This window comes from Piliocolobus tephrosceles, chromosome 3 (assembly GCF_002776525.5).
Source record: "Piliocolobus tephrosceles isolate RC106 chromosome 3, ASM277652v3, whole genome shotgun sequence".
NCBI lineage: Eukaryota > Metazoa > Chordata > Mammalia > Primates > Cercopithecidae > Piliocolobus > Piliocolobus tephrosceles.
In genome coordinates, this window is record NC_045436.1 from 137841533 (window position 1) to 137858355 (window position 16823).

Below are 16823 nucleotides of genomic sequence, written 5' to 3' on the forward strand. Positions count from 1 at the left end.
AAATAAATAGTAGGGTACAAGGTTGTCAAATAGAGAATTTTTCTTAGAAAAATCAGTAACAATATTCTAAAATACATTATAAATGCATGTCCCAATTACAGTTTATTTTACAGGTGTGACTTCTAAATCTATAAGGGAGATAAGATTTTGTGTACTTGCAAAGACAATCTAATCCTTTATATTGAGAATATAGTAGGTCGCTTATTTATGGTAAGTCAATATAGCTTTGATTTTCATCCCTGAGTTGTAGGTTTGTCTTTCTAAGAAAGAATAGACTTATTCAATAAATGATTTTGTTTTGCAGTCTAAAGAAGGTGCATTTATTGTCAGAGATTCGAGACATTTAGGATCCTACACAATTTCCGTATTTATAGGAGCTAGAAGGTAAGCACTTGTGATTTTGGTTACTATAGAAATAATCCCTGGGACAGTCTCTATCACATAGAGAATGTTAGTGAGAGCTTAGCTTAGGGAAAAGATTGTTGGCCTGGAAGTTAGAAAAACCAGCCAGTCTGTGATATATCCCTAGCATGCTCTGTGTGACACTGGGTAAATTTCTTAACCTCTCCTGTCTTCCTTTTCTCAACCATCAAGTAAAGTTGTAGTAGACACTGTTGGGCACTTTCCTCATATCCCTTGGTCTGTTCTGGCATTCACTTGCAGAAAGTTCTCTTGTACTCAGAAAGCTTCCTGTGTCTGTCTGCCTGAGGATGTTCTCTGGCTGTGGGAACTTGTGGGACTTACCACTAGGCTGAAAGTGCCTGAGAGGTAACATCCCAGGAGCAACCCTACATTAAAGAGAAAAGGAGTTGGTGAATAAATATCTCAGCTTCTTTGCACTTCAGTGGGACAACTGTGAAGTGTGTTCTGCAGTCTCTCCTAGGTTTCTACAAGTATTGAGCCCCAATTACCCATAGTAGTAACCTACTAACTAATGCACCTGGCATTGGTTTTTCCTCCCTTCTGGTCTCACATCTCCAATTGCTTACAGTGCTTGTGTTCATTCATTTAACCAATACTTGATATTCAGTATGTACTTATATGTATTAATTGTGAGATCTACTTTTTTGAACACTGGTCTTGTCACTCAGACAACTTTGGCTGAAGTTATGTTTGAATCTAAGGCCCCAGAAACTTAGTTTAGGAAATTTCTTGGCATGGGGAGGCACTTGTTGAATTTAGTCAATCCACTTCTCAGTGTAGTGTTGCTAGGATGAGTTTTAGAACTGGAGTCTTGTTGTTTAATGAGTTGGCTTAGATCCAAAGTGATCTTTCACTCTTCTAGTAATTCACATTTTCTTGATTGTAGAAGTACAGAGGCTGCCATAAAACATTATCAGATAAAAAAGAATGACTCAGGACAGTGGTATGTGAGTGAAAGACACGTCTTTCAATCAATCCCCGAGTTAATCTGGTATCACCAGCACAATGCGGCCGGTAAGTGCGGAACTTCAAACTGGGTGAGTCAGGGAGCCAGGCCCTTGATGGGCAATGCATCTTTGGTATCAGGCACTCAACAGGAGCAAATCTCCCTGTAGAAATAGTTTAAGCGCTTGAAGTACAACCTATCTTTTGAACAATTATTTCTTATTGATGCCTCTTCATTTTTCTAGTTGGTTGGGGGCAAAAGGTAGGTCAATTTCTTATATTTCTACTAGGTTAGAAAAATGATAGATGACAGAGAAGCAAATAGCCATCAATCATTATGCATTTGTTCTGGAAATTTATATAGGACTAAATGTAATAAGATTTCAAATACTCTAAATAATGATGCTTCTTTCCCTTTGCTCTGATAAATCTGCTCTCTACTTTAGACAATTGCAATAGAAAATTACCCTTATATCTCTCATTCTCTGTTCTTTCTTGTTCGGAGAATATAAAAAGTCACAGAGAATACAGCCTTTCACAGTTACAATTTAGCGTAACTATACCAGAAACATATTTAAGCCATCTCCCCAGCCATTGTTTGCAATAATTGCTATTTTTGCAAACCTATCATCTGTGGACAGATATAGGATCCCAGAAAGCTCCAGCACAATTACAATCACCTCTCTGGCCTTTAACCCTTGCTCAGCCTGTGCTGAACCACTCTGAGCCCATGGGGAATCTTCTTACCTCAGCATTGCAGAATTCAGAATCCACTGTAACATTTCATATTTCTTTGACTACTTGTCATGCATTTCTTTTTTAGATTTATCTCATGAAAAGTGAATATTCCTTTTGGAAAGAGTTCACTTTCTCTCCTGTATCTCTTTTGCATTACACTGGTTCTAAGTATCAGGAATATATCAAAGGACATTTTTATCCACTTGTGGGATGCATTCACATGGATATTCCAGGCAGTCACTGGAATTTTGGTTAAGGAGTGAGGGTAAAATATCTGGGTGGCCATAAAGGTCATAGTTGTAGCTAGAGATAGAGTCAAGATGTCAGTTCTGAGTTTTCTCCTTTACATTCCTCTTTTTCCTTCCTCCAAAGAAAAAACTTAAGAAAGAGTGGTTATGGTGAAAAAGTTTAATGAGGTTAGATGAGGGCTTTAACCTCAACTAGGTCTTAGAGTCACTGGTAAGTATCCATTCCTGTTCCCTGTTCAAACTTTTACCATTCTCAAGACTCCTTTACCAAAATTAACCACTGCCCTATTAGCAAATCTCCCATCTGTCTACCTCACTAGGAAAAGTGCAGTCACCAGGCATGAGCGACCTCCGTCTCCTCTTCTGTCCCCATGCCCTGTCATTCTCATTCCCTCCAGTAGTAGTGAGGGCATGCCTGTGCTCTTGCCCTTACCTGCCAATCCACTGTTCCTTTCTCTCCTGTATCTCTTCTATTCTTCTGACTTTCTCCCTTTAGCTCTTAACTCTATAAACATGCTTAAGACTTTCTTATCCTAAAAACAAAAACAACTCTTCTCCTGCTGCCCTAATTCTTTCTCCCTTTACACATTGCTCCTGTAAGTTGCACTTTTGGAAAAATGTGTCCACATCCACTGTCTCCACTCTCTCACTTTCCATTTACTTTTTAAACATCTACGATCTGTCTTCTGCTTTCAGCACTCCATATTTGACCAGTGGCCCGTATCTTGACAGTACAGTGGTGCTTTCTAGTTCTCCTGTGTTCAGGTCCTCTCTGCTACATTTGGCAGTGTCACTTGTTGCTCCTTCGATGTTTGACACCACCCCTTTTTGGCCTTCTCCAACTCAGAAGTTCCTAGTGGGTCTTCCCAACGTGCCCTACTTCTACTCTTCCCTTAAATAGTGGTTTTCCTACAGAATCCATCCCTGATCACTTCTCTTCTTACCTTAGGCATCTCCCTTTGCATAATCTTCTCTCTGGTAGACAAAGGCACTTGCAATCCTGCAGGCCCTGAACTTCACTGATGAAATAGATGCTTCATCTTACACCATTACTCTCCCTACAAATGTCCTCTTTCTTTTGTCTCTCTCAGGTAATACCAGCATCATCCAGCCCCTTGTAAGGGTTGGAAGCATAGGAATTAAATAGATGCTTCTTAATACCTCACTTCTGATTAATTATCAAATGCAATTGATTTCATATCCTAAATGTGTCTCCTATAGATCCCTGCCTCTCCCTACCTTCTAGTACCACCCTAATCATTGCTCACTTGGACAACTGCAGTAACCTCTTAACTGGTCTCATTGCCTCCAATGTTGATTTCTCCTTAATCCATTTTGCTAGTACCAGAGTGATCTATCAGAAATGTAAATCTGGGCACAGTGGCTCATGCCTGTAATCCCAGCACTTTGGGAGGCCAAGGCAGGTGGATCCTCTGAGGTCAGGAGTTCGAGACCAGCCTTGCCAACATGGTGAAACCCTATCTCTACTAAAACTACAAAATTAGCCAGTCATGGTGGTGCATGCCTGGAATCCCTCCTACTCGAGAGGCTGAGGCAGGAGACTCACTTGAACCCGGGAGGCAGAGTTTGCAGTGAGCCGAGATCACACCATTGCACTCCAGCCTAGGCAACAAGAGTGAAACTTTATCTGAAAAAAAAAAAAAAAAGTAGAAGAAAAGAAAAAGACATGTAAATCTGACTGTGCCCTCCTAACTTGGGACTTTTCAATAGCTTCCTCTCACCTACAAGAAAAGGTAATGCTCCCTAGTATGGCTTATGAGGCCCATCATACCCAGAATACTGCTTACCTCTCCAGTGTAATTTATCTGGCTCTACCTCCTGAGTTTTGCTCAAGTACCCACCATCATGCTTCACATTTCTAAGTTTCATCTCATGCTGTTGCCTCTACTTAGAAAGTAGGGTCCTTCATAATTTCTCCCCATGGGTTAACTCCATGTTTTAGTTTCATTTCAGTCATTTCCTCCCAAAGACTTCTTTGAGTCAAACAATGTGTTAAGTGCTCTTTCTCTACGTCCCAAGGCACCCTATATGCATCTCCAGCACAATACTTACTCCTTTCACATTAGAATGGCCTCTCTTTGCCTGTCTTTCTGCACTGAGATAGAGCTCCCTGTGGGCAGAGTCCTCATTTTACTAATCTTGGAATCTGCTGTGATCTTTGGGAATCTACCTAGAAGAGTGCCTTGCATACAATAGGCACTTAATATGTGCTTCTTTTTGTTCTTACACTGGTCAAGCTCGTTTCTGTCTTCCAGCATTTGCACATGCTGTTCCATCTGCCTGGAAGGCTCTTTGTCAGTCAATGTCAGCAGAGCTGTCATCTTGTCAGAAAGGCCTTTCCTGAGCACCCACTCTAAAGTAACTGTATGTTATCTGGTCTGCCTTGCACTGAATCATCATCATCTACTTTTTCTTGTGTGTGCATGCACTTGTTATTTTCTCTTCCTCTCACTAGAATGTAATATTCGTGAGAGCAGGAATCGTCAGTCTTGTTCTCTACTGTCTCCCAACATCTAGATAGTGTTTTATTAAAAGCTTTTATTAAAAGCACATACCAGGCTTTTCATAAATATTAGTTGAATAAATAAATAATAAATGATTATTAAACTAAGTTGAAATGTAAGGTATATGCCTAAGTGGGTCACTGACAAGAAAAAAAGAGACATTTAATGTATAGAATTCTGTATGTTTACTGAACCAAATGAAGTCTCATTTACTCTACCATGCATTAAAAAAAAAGAGTATAGAAAATGGGCACACTTCAACACCGTTGGTGGTTGAACAAATTAGTATAGCCTTTCTAGGCACTCTTTGACCTGGAAATCACATTTTATAAGGTGATAATTTGGGAAGTACAGACAAATGTATGTTCAAGGACATATGGCATATTTTATAATAGTGAAATCTTGGAAATAAATTTAAGCTCTGTTTATAGTCAATGACATATATCAATTACGTGCATAGTGCAAAAAGCTTTTAACAAAATATTTATACTTCTGTAAAATATATTGGATGTGTTCATGTTTTCAATTATGCACATAGAGATTTTTGCAAAAATGTTCACCGAGATGATAACAATCTCTCTGTGGATACTAAGATTTTGTGAGGGATTTTTTGGGGTCATCTTTATACTTTCTTAGACTCTTTAAATTGTATACAATGAGCCTTTTTTTTTTTTTTTTGGAAAATGGTTTTCAAATGGGAAAATAAGCAAATGGACTAACTGGTAGAATGAATTTTGTTTGCCTAATTATTTCAATAATGATACTATCTTCTAGTATATTTCATTCTTTCTTCTGTATTAGCAACTAGGCTTGAAATATTGATTTCTCTTTCCCCTTAGGTCTCATGACCCGTCTCCGATATCCGGTTGGGCTGATGGGCAGTTGTTTACCAGCCACAGCTGGGTTTAGCTACGGTAAAGTGTGCACACATGCTGAAGTAAAATAGCAAATCCAGTAGTAAAGAATCTAGTCCGGCTGGGTGTGGTGGCTCACACCTGTAATCGTAGCACTTTGGGAGGCCAAGGTGGGTGGATCACCTTAGGTCAGGGGTTCAAGACCAACCTGGCCAAAATGGTGATACCCCGCCTCTACTAAAAATACAAAAAATTAGCCGGGTTTGGTGCCTGTAATCCCAGCTACTTGGGAGGCTGAGGCAGGAGAATCGCTTGAACCTAGGAGGCAGAGGTTACAGTGAGCCGAGATCATGCCACTGCACTCCAGCCTGGACAGCAGAGTGAGACTCTGTCTCAAAAAAGAGAGAAAAAAAGAATCTCCTCTAAGTTCCCTATTGATTCTTTGAACTATCAGCACTTCTGAAATGTCTATCTAGAAACATTTCTTCTCAAAGTTTACATCACCCTTCGGAGACATTTAAATATGTACATCTCATAAGGATAATTTAAACTTTGGGGGGAAATGCTTCAGTTTTACTTCAGATTTTACTGTCACATTACCAGGAGCCTTAATCTTCACCCTTTTGATAAATTACAATTCTTTTCATTTGGATATTTGGGTTGTTGTTTTTTGGTTACAAGGGTGCCTGGGAAATGACTCCTCTCCAAGAGAAGCTACTAAAAAGAGCTGCTCAAAGTATCTTCTCTATCTTTTTTTTTTTTTCTAATAGAACGTGCACAAAGTTCAATTTGAACCACTTTCTAGCAAATGTGGTATTTGTAAATCTGGGAGAATAAGTAAGTGCCAGGGAATCCTATTTTCTAATTTGGTAACATTTTATTCCTTTAAACTTCTCTCAGTAGTGGGATTCAGAATATACTGAAAAAAAATTAATAACACAATTATATTGGGAAACAAGTAACTGGGACTCAGGATCTCATTAAGTGGGATGGAAGCAGGATTTCTGGCTATTATTGGTGCCTGTATTAGTCCTCTGGCCCACAGATAGTATATATAATACAAAGTTCTACCATTAACAATTTACTTAAGTTAAACATGGTTCTTTTTTATTTCTTAAAAATAAACTCAAAAAATTTAAAAACAAACAGAATAGTGTACAACTCATAAGTCATAAGTCTATAGCTTGATTTGTTTTGTCTGGTTTGATTACGTTATATAAACGGAATTGGACACTGCATTTTTTTGTGTCTGACTTCCTCCTCACCTCATTACATCTGTGAATTTCATCCGTGGTTCTGGGTAGGGCTGGTTTATTTTCACTGTGGTGCAGTGCTACACTGCATGACATACCACAACTTATTTAGCCATGCTTCTTGTAGATGGCCATTCGGGTTGTTACCAATTTTTGACTCTTACAAATAATATTGTTAAGAACATTTCTGTGTGTGTTTTGATGAAGTTAAGTGCGCATTTACATTCCAGTATATGTTGGATATGTGCCTATTTACATTCCAGTATATGTTGGACCTGCTGGGTCATAGGCTATGCATATGTTTAGATTTAGTAGATACAGTCAGTTTTCTAAAGTGCTTATACCAAATTACACTCCCATCAACTATATATCAGTTCTAGTGGCTCCATACCTTTGCCCTTGCCAATATTTTATTCAAGGATTTTTTTTTTTAACATGTTAGCCAATTTGGTATGTGTATCTCATTATGGTCTAAATTTACATTTCCCTGATGACTAATTATTTTGATCAATTTGGCTTAGTGGCCATTTGGATATTATCTTCATGAGAGAATACTCCATTCAAATTTTTTACCCTTAAAATGTTAGGGTATATGTCTTCTCTAGTTGATTTATTTATATTCAGAATAAGAATTCTATGTTGGTTGTATATTTTAGAAATACCTTCTGTGGCTTAACTTTCTACTTTCTTAATGAGGGTATTTTTGATGAATGGAAGTTTTATGAAGTATAATTTATCAATATTTTTCTTTGTGGTTATATTCTGTTGAATAAATGCATGCCAATTTGAAGGCCATGAATATATATCCTCCCATGTTACTTTTAAAACATACCTATGAGGCGGGGTGTGGGGCTCATGCATATAATCCTAGCAGTTTGGGAGACTGAGGTGGGCAGATTGCCTGAGCTCAGGAGTTTGAGACCAGCCTAGGCAACATGGTGAGACCTTATCTCTACTAAAAATACAAAAAATTAGCAAGGCGTGGTGGCATGCCTGTAATCCCAACTACTTGGGAGGCTGAGGCAGGAGAATCACTTGAACCTAAGAGGTGGAGCTTGCAGTGAGCAGAGATTGCGCCACTGCACCCCAGCCTGGGTGACAGAGTGAGACTGTCTCCAAAATAATAATAATAATAGTCATAATAATAATAATAATAATAATAATAATAATAATAATAATAATAATAAAATAAAACATACCTTCTATAGAGAGGGGGAATACTTTGCACAGCTGGTAGAAAGGACTCAGATTTTACAATTCTTTAACTTTTTAAAATGCATTATTCGAAAGTTCCAGCAGATGGTGGTATTGCTGTATAAAAAGGAGACCCTAAACCATTAAGTTTGGTACAGTTTTCAAGAGGGTTATTTTAAAAACAGTTTATTTTTTCCCGATTTGCTTCTATAAAATGAGAAATATACAGTAAAAATTTCACTTCAGATATACTCTTAGATATATGTGGGTTAGATTTCTAACACTGAATTTATTAAATGATTTCATTGAACTTTTCCCTAAGAAGAAAAGTTACCAAGGGAGAAAAGCCCTTTAGGGATGGAGTGAGAAGAACAACAGGAGGAACTGAAATCACAGTTTTATTTACCTTACAAGTTTACTCACCAGGAAAAAAAAAACTACACTGGGAACATAAATATTTTGGTTCCCAGGTCTAGTTTTGGTAGGTTTAGTTTAGAAAGGCACAGAAGTGTGTTCACTGTTCTCTTTGGGAGCAGAGGGTGCATTTTGCTAACCTTAATTTGTTATACCAACATCACCAAATAAATACAGTTTGTGTTTTGAAACTTGAGTTCTTGAATTACATTTAAACCATAGAGTATTAAAATGGCTTCAGATCCTCTCCACTTTATACATTTTTTAACCTCTCTGTCAAATAATAGATAATTCCTAAACATTTCCCAGCCCTAATATTTTAGCTTCTTTCTTTCTACTTGTAACATGGATATTTTACTTTTTCAGAAAAGTGGGAGATAGATCCATCTGAGTTGGCTTTTATAAAGGAGATTGGAAGCGGTCAGTTTGGAGTGGTCCATTTAGGTGAATGGCGGTCACATATCCAGGTAGCTATCAAGGCCATCAATGAAGGCTCCATGTCTGAAGAGGATTTCATTGAAGAGGCCAAAGTGATGATGTACGTATAATGATGTGTTGTACACTGATAAATATCACACCATGCCCTAGTGTCATGGAAACAACATGAGCTTTGGAGGCAGCCACACCTGGATTTGTGTCACAACTTTGCTCAAGCTCATTGTGTAATCCAGGTATCTTATTTGATCTCTGTGTGACCTGGGTGAATTATTTCATATTTCCAAACCTCAATGTCCTCATGTATAAATGGGATGAGAGTACCTACCTCACTGGATCAATGTGTGAATTAAATAAGAGAATTTATGTAAGTGATGAGACAGGAGAACTCCCTTGACACCTTTGCAGAACTCCTTGTGAAGGGGGTGGCTCATTTACTCAACTGCTGTGTGCTCAAACCCCTTACGGGATGGGGAGCATGCAGGTGAGCCAGAGTGAGCCCTTTTGGGCTCCAGTCCCACGATGGTGTCTAGAGGTGTTACAATGCTCTTTTAACTTTTCCATCTGTAGATGGCTAAGTGTTAACCACTTCAGTGGAAAGTCAGGGTGACAGCCTTTTGCATCCTGCCCTCTCAATACCTGAGTCCTTGTATGGCATCCAGGAAGAATCAGGTCACACGGACTTGAAGGATGGTGAATGCAGAGATTTTATTGAGGTGACTCTCAGCGGGATGGATTGGGAACTGGAAAGGGGATGGAGTGGGAAGATGATCTTCCCTGGGAGTTGGACTGTTCTGCAGCCAATCTCTAACCGCCCCCAGCAGAACTCCTCAAAGTTCAGACACTCCTCCTCTTCTCTTCTTCTGTGCTGCACTGCTCTGTCACCTGCCAATGGAGCTTGGGGTTTATATGGGCACAGGACAGGGGTGTGGCAGGCTAGAACAGTCTTGGAAAGGGCAACATCTGGGCACAAAAATAAAAATGCCTGTTCCCATTTAGGGCTACAGGTTTCCAGGCTTGAAGGTGGGGATTTTTCTGGGGAACTGCCCTCTTCTACCTAGTATTTCCCTGCCTCCTGTCGGTATCAGTGACAAGCAAGTGTGTTCTTTTCAGCTCAAGAATAGGTGCTTCACAAGTACTGTTTTTTTTTCTCCTTTTCCCAGAAGCAAAAATGATGGTTATGTCTTAGTAGTGATATACTACTCATCTTTTGAAAGGGCATCCTCCAGTGGCCAAAAAGAGTTAATGTTTTTTTTAAGGATAAAACAGTATTTGCTTTCAGAGGACATGAGTGTCCAGAGCTTTAAAAGAAGTGGCTCTTTGTAGACCACTGGACACAACTCTTCTGTGATTTCCCAGGACAGCATTTTGACTCAGTTGAACCCATTTCTGTGGCTCATTAACTGTAACAACCTGAGCTGGACCAGGACAGGCCAATAATTTGACCATAGTTTAAGTTAACACTCTTTAAACATTTGTTCAACATTTATTTAGAGGAACAACAATGCTGTGAAGAAGAAAAACTCCAGATGGCAGTATTTAGATTCTGCTCTGTTTTCCAGAGAAGTTTAGTTCTGACCCACACTTGTAGACTCCAACTAGAAAAACAAACAAATAAGCAAACAACAATCAGAGGAGATTAACTGAACCCATTCTCTTTCAAAGGCAGAGCAAGTGTATTCCTTGAGGCCCTCAACCCATACCCTGAGGGTCCTATCAAAATATCCTTTCCATTCACTTACAATAGAATGAATTCCAAGGGAAGTTGTTACAAACACAATTTTGCAGTGACATCAGCTTCCCAATGATGTTTTTGTGTCTCTAGGTGTCCCAGGCACCTATCTCTATCTGGCCTTTGCTTCCTGTAGCTGTCTGCATCTTACCATGGTTTTTCTATACCTAAAGGACAAAAATTGTATTCCTGTGTTGGATTAAATAGGCACAATAAAAAAAGAATGAATGGGAGTCAAGTGATTCAGGGGGAGTTAAAACCATATTTGAATATCTATCAAACAAGAAAGAATTGAAGATGTTTAATGTCCGAATGAGAGAATTCTTGAAAGGTACAAGCCTCATTGGGCATTTGAGGTCAGGATCTTTGAGGACAATATTTCCCCCAATTCATTTTGGGAGGCCAACATGGGAGGATCACTTGAGCCTAGGAGTTTGAAACCAACCTAGGTAACGTGGTGAAACCCCGTCTCTACAAAAAAACAAAAAAACTAGCCAGGCATGGTAGTGAGCACCTGTAGTCCCAGCTACTCAGGAGGCTGAGATGGGAGGATTAATTGAGCTCAACAAGTTGAGGCTAGAGTGAGCCATGATGGCACCACTGCACTCCAGCCTGAGTGACAGAGTGAGACCCTGTCATACACACACACACACACACACACACACACAAATCCCTGATTTCTAAAAAAGTGAGGCAGAAAATCTTCCATTCTAACACCCTATTGCAAATATATTTATCTTTAAAATAGTTGACATGCACTGACATACTATCTACCAAGGACACACAGCTTTGCACATATTAGCTCCTTTCTGTGTGTGGTTTAAATACCACCTCTTTCAGGAGGTCTCCTCTGACTACTCTGTTTAAGCTGGCATACCCACTGCCAAATGCTTTCTGTTGTATCGCCTTGTGTTAGTTCCATCAAAGTCCTTGTCATACTCTGAAGCTTCATGTGTAGTTGTTTTATTTCTCCCCCATTAGCATGCAAGCTCTCTAATAATAGAACCTTTTATTTATTTGTCCTGTTTAACCTGGTGAGTGTTAAAAAGATGACTAGCATGTAGTTGGTGCTTAAAAGACATTTATGGATTATTGAATGAGTTAATGAATCCTCACCACAATTCCAAGAGGTAGCTTCTATTAAGATCCCAGTTTTATAGATAAGAAAGAGAAAATTTAGGCGGCTTATTACAAACCAAAATGTATCTGAGACAAGGTTCAATTAATTTAAGAGTTTACTTGGCCAAGGTTAAGGACATGCCCATGACAGCCTCAGGAGGTCCTGATGATATGTGCCCAAGGTGATCGGCCTACAAAAATGTAAAAATGGCTTTACACATTTTAGGAAGACATAAGACATCAATCCATCCATGTAAGATATACATTGGTTTGGTTGGGAAAGGCAGGACAACAGGGAGTGGTGAAACAAGAGAGTTTTCTGGCCCCCACTTGCAGGACATGCAACAGAGGTGTGGCTCTCTGTTCAGCCACCATGATCTCAAACCTTTTACAGGATGGGGAGCACGCAGATGGGCAGGTGCAGGAGTCAGGGTGAGTGCTTTTGGTCTCTAACCCAACAGCAGCATCTAGGGGTGGGTGTCTGCAACTCCCAAAGCCCTAGTCGGTCCTTGTTGCAGTGTGCTATTTTAGCCTTGTGATCCGCAGATGGCTTAAGGGTTAACCAACTCAGTGGACCCTCTGCCTTTTTGCAAGGGCAGGGGGCCAGTGTGACAACTTTCTGTATCTCAAGCTCTTGTCCAGTGTTCTGGAAGACTGGGTCACACACAAACTTGAAGAATGAATGTGAGGTTGTGTTGAGTGTTGGAGGTGGCTCTCAGCAGAATGGATGGGAAGCTGGACAGGGGATGGGTTGGGAAGATGATCTTCTCCTGGAGTTTGGCCGTCCAACAGCCGATTCTCTGATTGGTCCAGCTGAACTCCTCCTGACGTTCCTTCTCTTCTCGCCTCCTCTGCTGTACCATTCTGCTGTTTGTCTATTCGTCTCCTCATCTGCTTCTGGACCTGGAGTTTGCGATTTATATGGGTACAGGATAGGGGACGTTTTGGGTCAAAAAGCAACTTTTGGGGCACAAAAACGGGAATGGCTGTTCTCATTTAGGGCCATGGGTATCTAGGCTTGAGGGTGAGGAGTCTCCTGGGGAAACTGCCCTCTTCTACCCAATATGTCCCTGTCTCCTGTCCGTATCAGTGGGGGCTTCCAAGTCATAGACAGATTCAAAGATTTTCTGATTGACAGTTGGTTGAGTTATTATCCAAAGAACTGAAATCAATGGAAAGGAATGTCTGGGTTACTATAAAGAATTTTGGAGACCAGCACAGATGGTCTGTGTTTATTATGCAGACGAAACTTCTAGGTAGAAGGTTTCAGGGAAAATAGATTGTAAATGTTTCTTGTTAGACTTGAAGAGTCTGTTCTATCAGTCTCAATGTCTGTGTTGATGTTAATGGTTATGAGGCATGTCCAACTCCCTCTTCCCATCGTGGCCTGAACTAGTTTTACAGGTTAACTTTGGAATGCCCTTGGCTAAGAGGAGGAGTCCATTCAGATGGTTAGGGGCTTAGAATTTTATTTTTGGTTTACATTATGTAATTTGCCTGTAGTCCCACAACAAAACATCATTAGAGCTTCTAATTGAAATCAAAACTGTGAACTGTCTGGGCACAAAAAACGTGATCTTAATGAACATAATTATCAACACACTCTTGGAAAATTAATATATGTTAGAGGGCAAAAGACGGAAAGAGGAGAATTGTTTCAGGATACGTTTTTGAGATAAAGTCATCAAGACTTGCTGATAAATTGAATGTGGTAGGTAGTCGGAAGAAACCAGAGGAAAAAAGATAATGCTAAGGTTTTGGTGTACATTATTATATTAGGCAAAGGGTGGCACCATTTACAAAGATGGGGGAAGACTAAACAGGTTTAGGAGGAAAAATTTAAGAATTCTGCTTTGGACATGTTGGATTTGAGAAGACTGTTATTTATTAGGTGTGATCAAGTAGTGAGGTAAATATATGAGTCTGGAGTTCAGGAAAAAGGTCAGAGTGGAGGGTATTAACTTGAGAGTGGTCACCAGAGATGATATTTACAACCCTGAAACTTAATGCAATTACTTAGGGAAAGAGAATAATTAGAAAAGGAGAACTGGAGAAGCCTGCAAGGGATCTGAAAATATTTAAATAACAAATTTAAATGAATTTAAATGTGTGTTTGGCCTATGATGAATCCCATATACTTCTCTGAACTGAGAAATAATGTGTATTAAGAAGTCCTAGAGTTATAACATACAAGAATGTAGATTTTCCATTTGCATCTTTCTGTGCTTGTGAGAAATATTTGTCATATTTGTTAGACTGAATCATATGAGAGTTTGTCTTTGCCTGATTTCTGATAAAGGTTTGCCTGATTTCTGTTAGATTTTTACCAGTGATCTTGATAAGGAAATGCAGTAATGTTTCAATTCTCAAATGCTTCCATGTGGGTATCAACTTGGTGGATTTCCTGTGGCAAATTAATATTTCATCTCAAGACTTGCTTTTCTGCACTTACTCTATATACATGTAAACTGCATCCCTTAACTGAAAGTACACTTTATGAATTCAAAAAGTAAATAAGACAAAATATAATACATATATATATATCTCCAAATTAAGATAATGTTAAGTTCTCTGAATGCCTCTCTTCCTCATTAACTGGAGTGTTTTCACAAGCTAATTTTATGATAATGAGTCAAAAATCATTCATATACATTGTGTTAAGGTACACAGTCTTCCCAAGTCACTGATTTTATTTTACATTTATGAATGAAAAGAATGAAAAGAAGCAATAAATTTTCAAGGCACATTTGACACAAGGTACGTCTTCTAAAATTATAAGCGTTAATTTGAATATTATTTTCCATGATGACTAGTTAGTATAAAAGGCTTTTAGAGATTGAATATAATATTCTACACACATGCACACAAAACCAGTAAACTTTTGAAGTCTAGATAACTAAAAAGTTCTGGGTATGTTTTAATAGGCAACATTCAAGGCGCATGTGTGTATGTGTGTGCACTGCAAGTTTTCGTGTTGGTAAATGTTTTTTAGTTTCCAACTTTATCTACAAATTTCCTTTTAAAGAACTTCATGCTTTAGAATTTAATTTTTGTTTTCTTTTTTTAGTCACTCTTTCCTCCCTCTTGTCTGTCCAGAATTTTTCATCTGGACAGCTGCAGGTAGGAAAGCTGGAATTCAAGGAACAGGAAAGGAAATCTGCTTGACCTAGCAAGGATAAACAGTGATGAAGAAACAAAAGGATTATAAAATGAAGAGGAGAAAAATAAAATGCTGACACATATAATGTGGTGCATGTAATATTCTCTTTCCACACTGCCTTTGGCATTACCACTCAAACTCTTGACCCCACATTCTCAGTGCATTAAGTGGCAAGGAAGCTGCATTACTTTCTCTGTGTTTGGGTGGATTTTTATCTTATCTTGATAATGAGAGTGATAAATAGATGGTAAATATTACCGGTTGTGTTCAAACATTTTAAAATGCAAACACAATTCTGCTCACTGGTGTATGTTTTTCTTTACCAGGAAATTATCTCATTCAAAGCTAGTGCAACTTTATGGGGTCTGTACACAGCGGAAGCCCCTTTACATTGTGACAGAGTTCATGGAAAATGGCTGCCTGCTTAACTATCTCAGGGAGAATAAAGGAAAGCTTAGGAAGGAAATGCTACTGAGTGTATGTCAGGATATATGTGAAGGAATGGAATATCTGGAGAGGAATGGCTATATTCATAGGGATTTGGTAAGTATGGTACAAATTTACTTTTTTAAATGTATCATACCAATATTCAGAAGGATGTGACAATTACTTTCAATACTTTGAATAATGTATCCTTGATTTAATTTTTAAACATTTACCTATTCATGCAATTTGTTGTAAAATGTAACTTTGTTTTTAATTGCCCATTGATGCTGTTGCTGTAAAGACCCAATGGGTTCACCTTGCCTGCTGACTAGACAGAGCCCATTTATCAGGACAGGGGAACCGCAATAGAGAAAGAGTAATTCACATAGAACCGACTGTGCAGGAGACTGGAGTTTTATTATTACTCAAATCAGTCTCCCGGAGCATAAGGGGATCAGAGTTTTTAAGGACAACTTGGTGGGTGGGGGGAAGCCAGTGAGCCAGGAGAGCTGATTGGTTAGGTAGGAGATGAAACCATTGGAAGTTGAAGCTGTCCTCATGCTGAGTCAGTTCCTGGGTGGGGGCCAGAAGATCAGGTGAGCCAGTTAATCGATCTGGGTGGTGCCAGCCGATCCATCAAGGGCAGGGTCTGCAAAATAGCTCAAGCACTGATCTTAGGAGCAGTTTAAGGAGAGTCAGAATCTTGTAGCCTCCACTTGTCTGACTCCTAAACCATAATTTCTAATCTTGTGGCTAATTTGTTAGTCCTACAAAGGAAGTCTAGTCCCCAGGCAAGAGGGAGGTTTGTTTGGGAAAGGGCTGTTATCATTTTCATTTTAAACTATAAACTGTAAATTCCACCCAAAGTTAGTTTAGCCTATGCCCAGGAATGAACAAGGGCAGTTTGGAGATTAGAAGCGAGATGGAGTCAGTTAGGTTCTCAGTCATAATTTTGCAAAGGTGATTTCATAGCCAAGTAAGGCTTTACTCTATGCCTTGAACTAATTAACCACCTAACTTATCATGTGACTAAAACTGATTTCCTTTCCTTTCCGCTCTCCCTTCTTCCTTCTCTTCCTTCTTCTTTCTTTCCTTCCACCTTTTTCCCTTTCAACCCATAATCAAACATGTATCGAGTGCCTGGTATATGCCAAGCATTCTGCTAAGCACTGGAGATACAACAGTGAAGAACAATTTCTAGTTTTAGTCTCCAACTTTATCTAAAGAATGTCACCTGGGGCGTAAAGGCTCCTGACGTGGAGGTAGTTTGGCCCTAACAGGATTGCAAGAGCACTACTGGCATTATTGAAGAGACTAGGAATGCTACATTTTTTTTTTCTGTAATGCTCAGAACATT

The 16823-nt window shown here is 39.2% G+C and overlaps 1 protein-coding gene across 2 annotated transcripts in view; it reads left to right on the top strand.

Annotated features, from left to right (window-relative positions):
- The window catches only part of TXK (TXK tyrosine kinase), a 69312-nt gene that overhangs the window by 40341 nt on the left and 12148 nt on the right, over nt 1-16823 (top strand). For both annotated transcript variants that reach the window (XR_002734201.3, XM_023224696.3), the window contains 5 exons: nt 305-384; nt 1310-1437; nt 5719-5793; nt 8961-9132; nt 15367-15583. Coding sequence is in view for 1 of the 2 variants with exons in the window: in XM_023224696.3 (XP_023080464.1) it covers nt 305-384; nt 1310-1437; nt 5719-5793; nt 8961-9132; nt 15367-15583 (672 nt within the window). In the remaining variant the exon portion in view is untranslated. The remainder of the gene's footprint in view (nt 1-304; nt 385-1309; nt 1438-5718; nt 5794-8960; nt 9133-15366; nt 15584-16823) is intronic.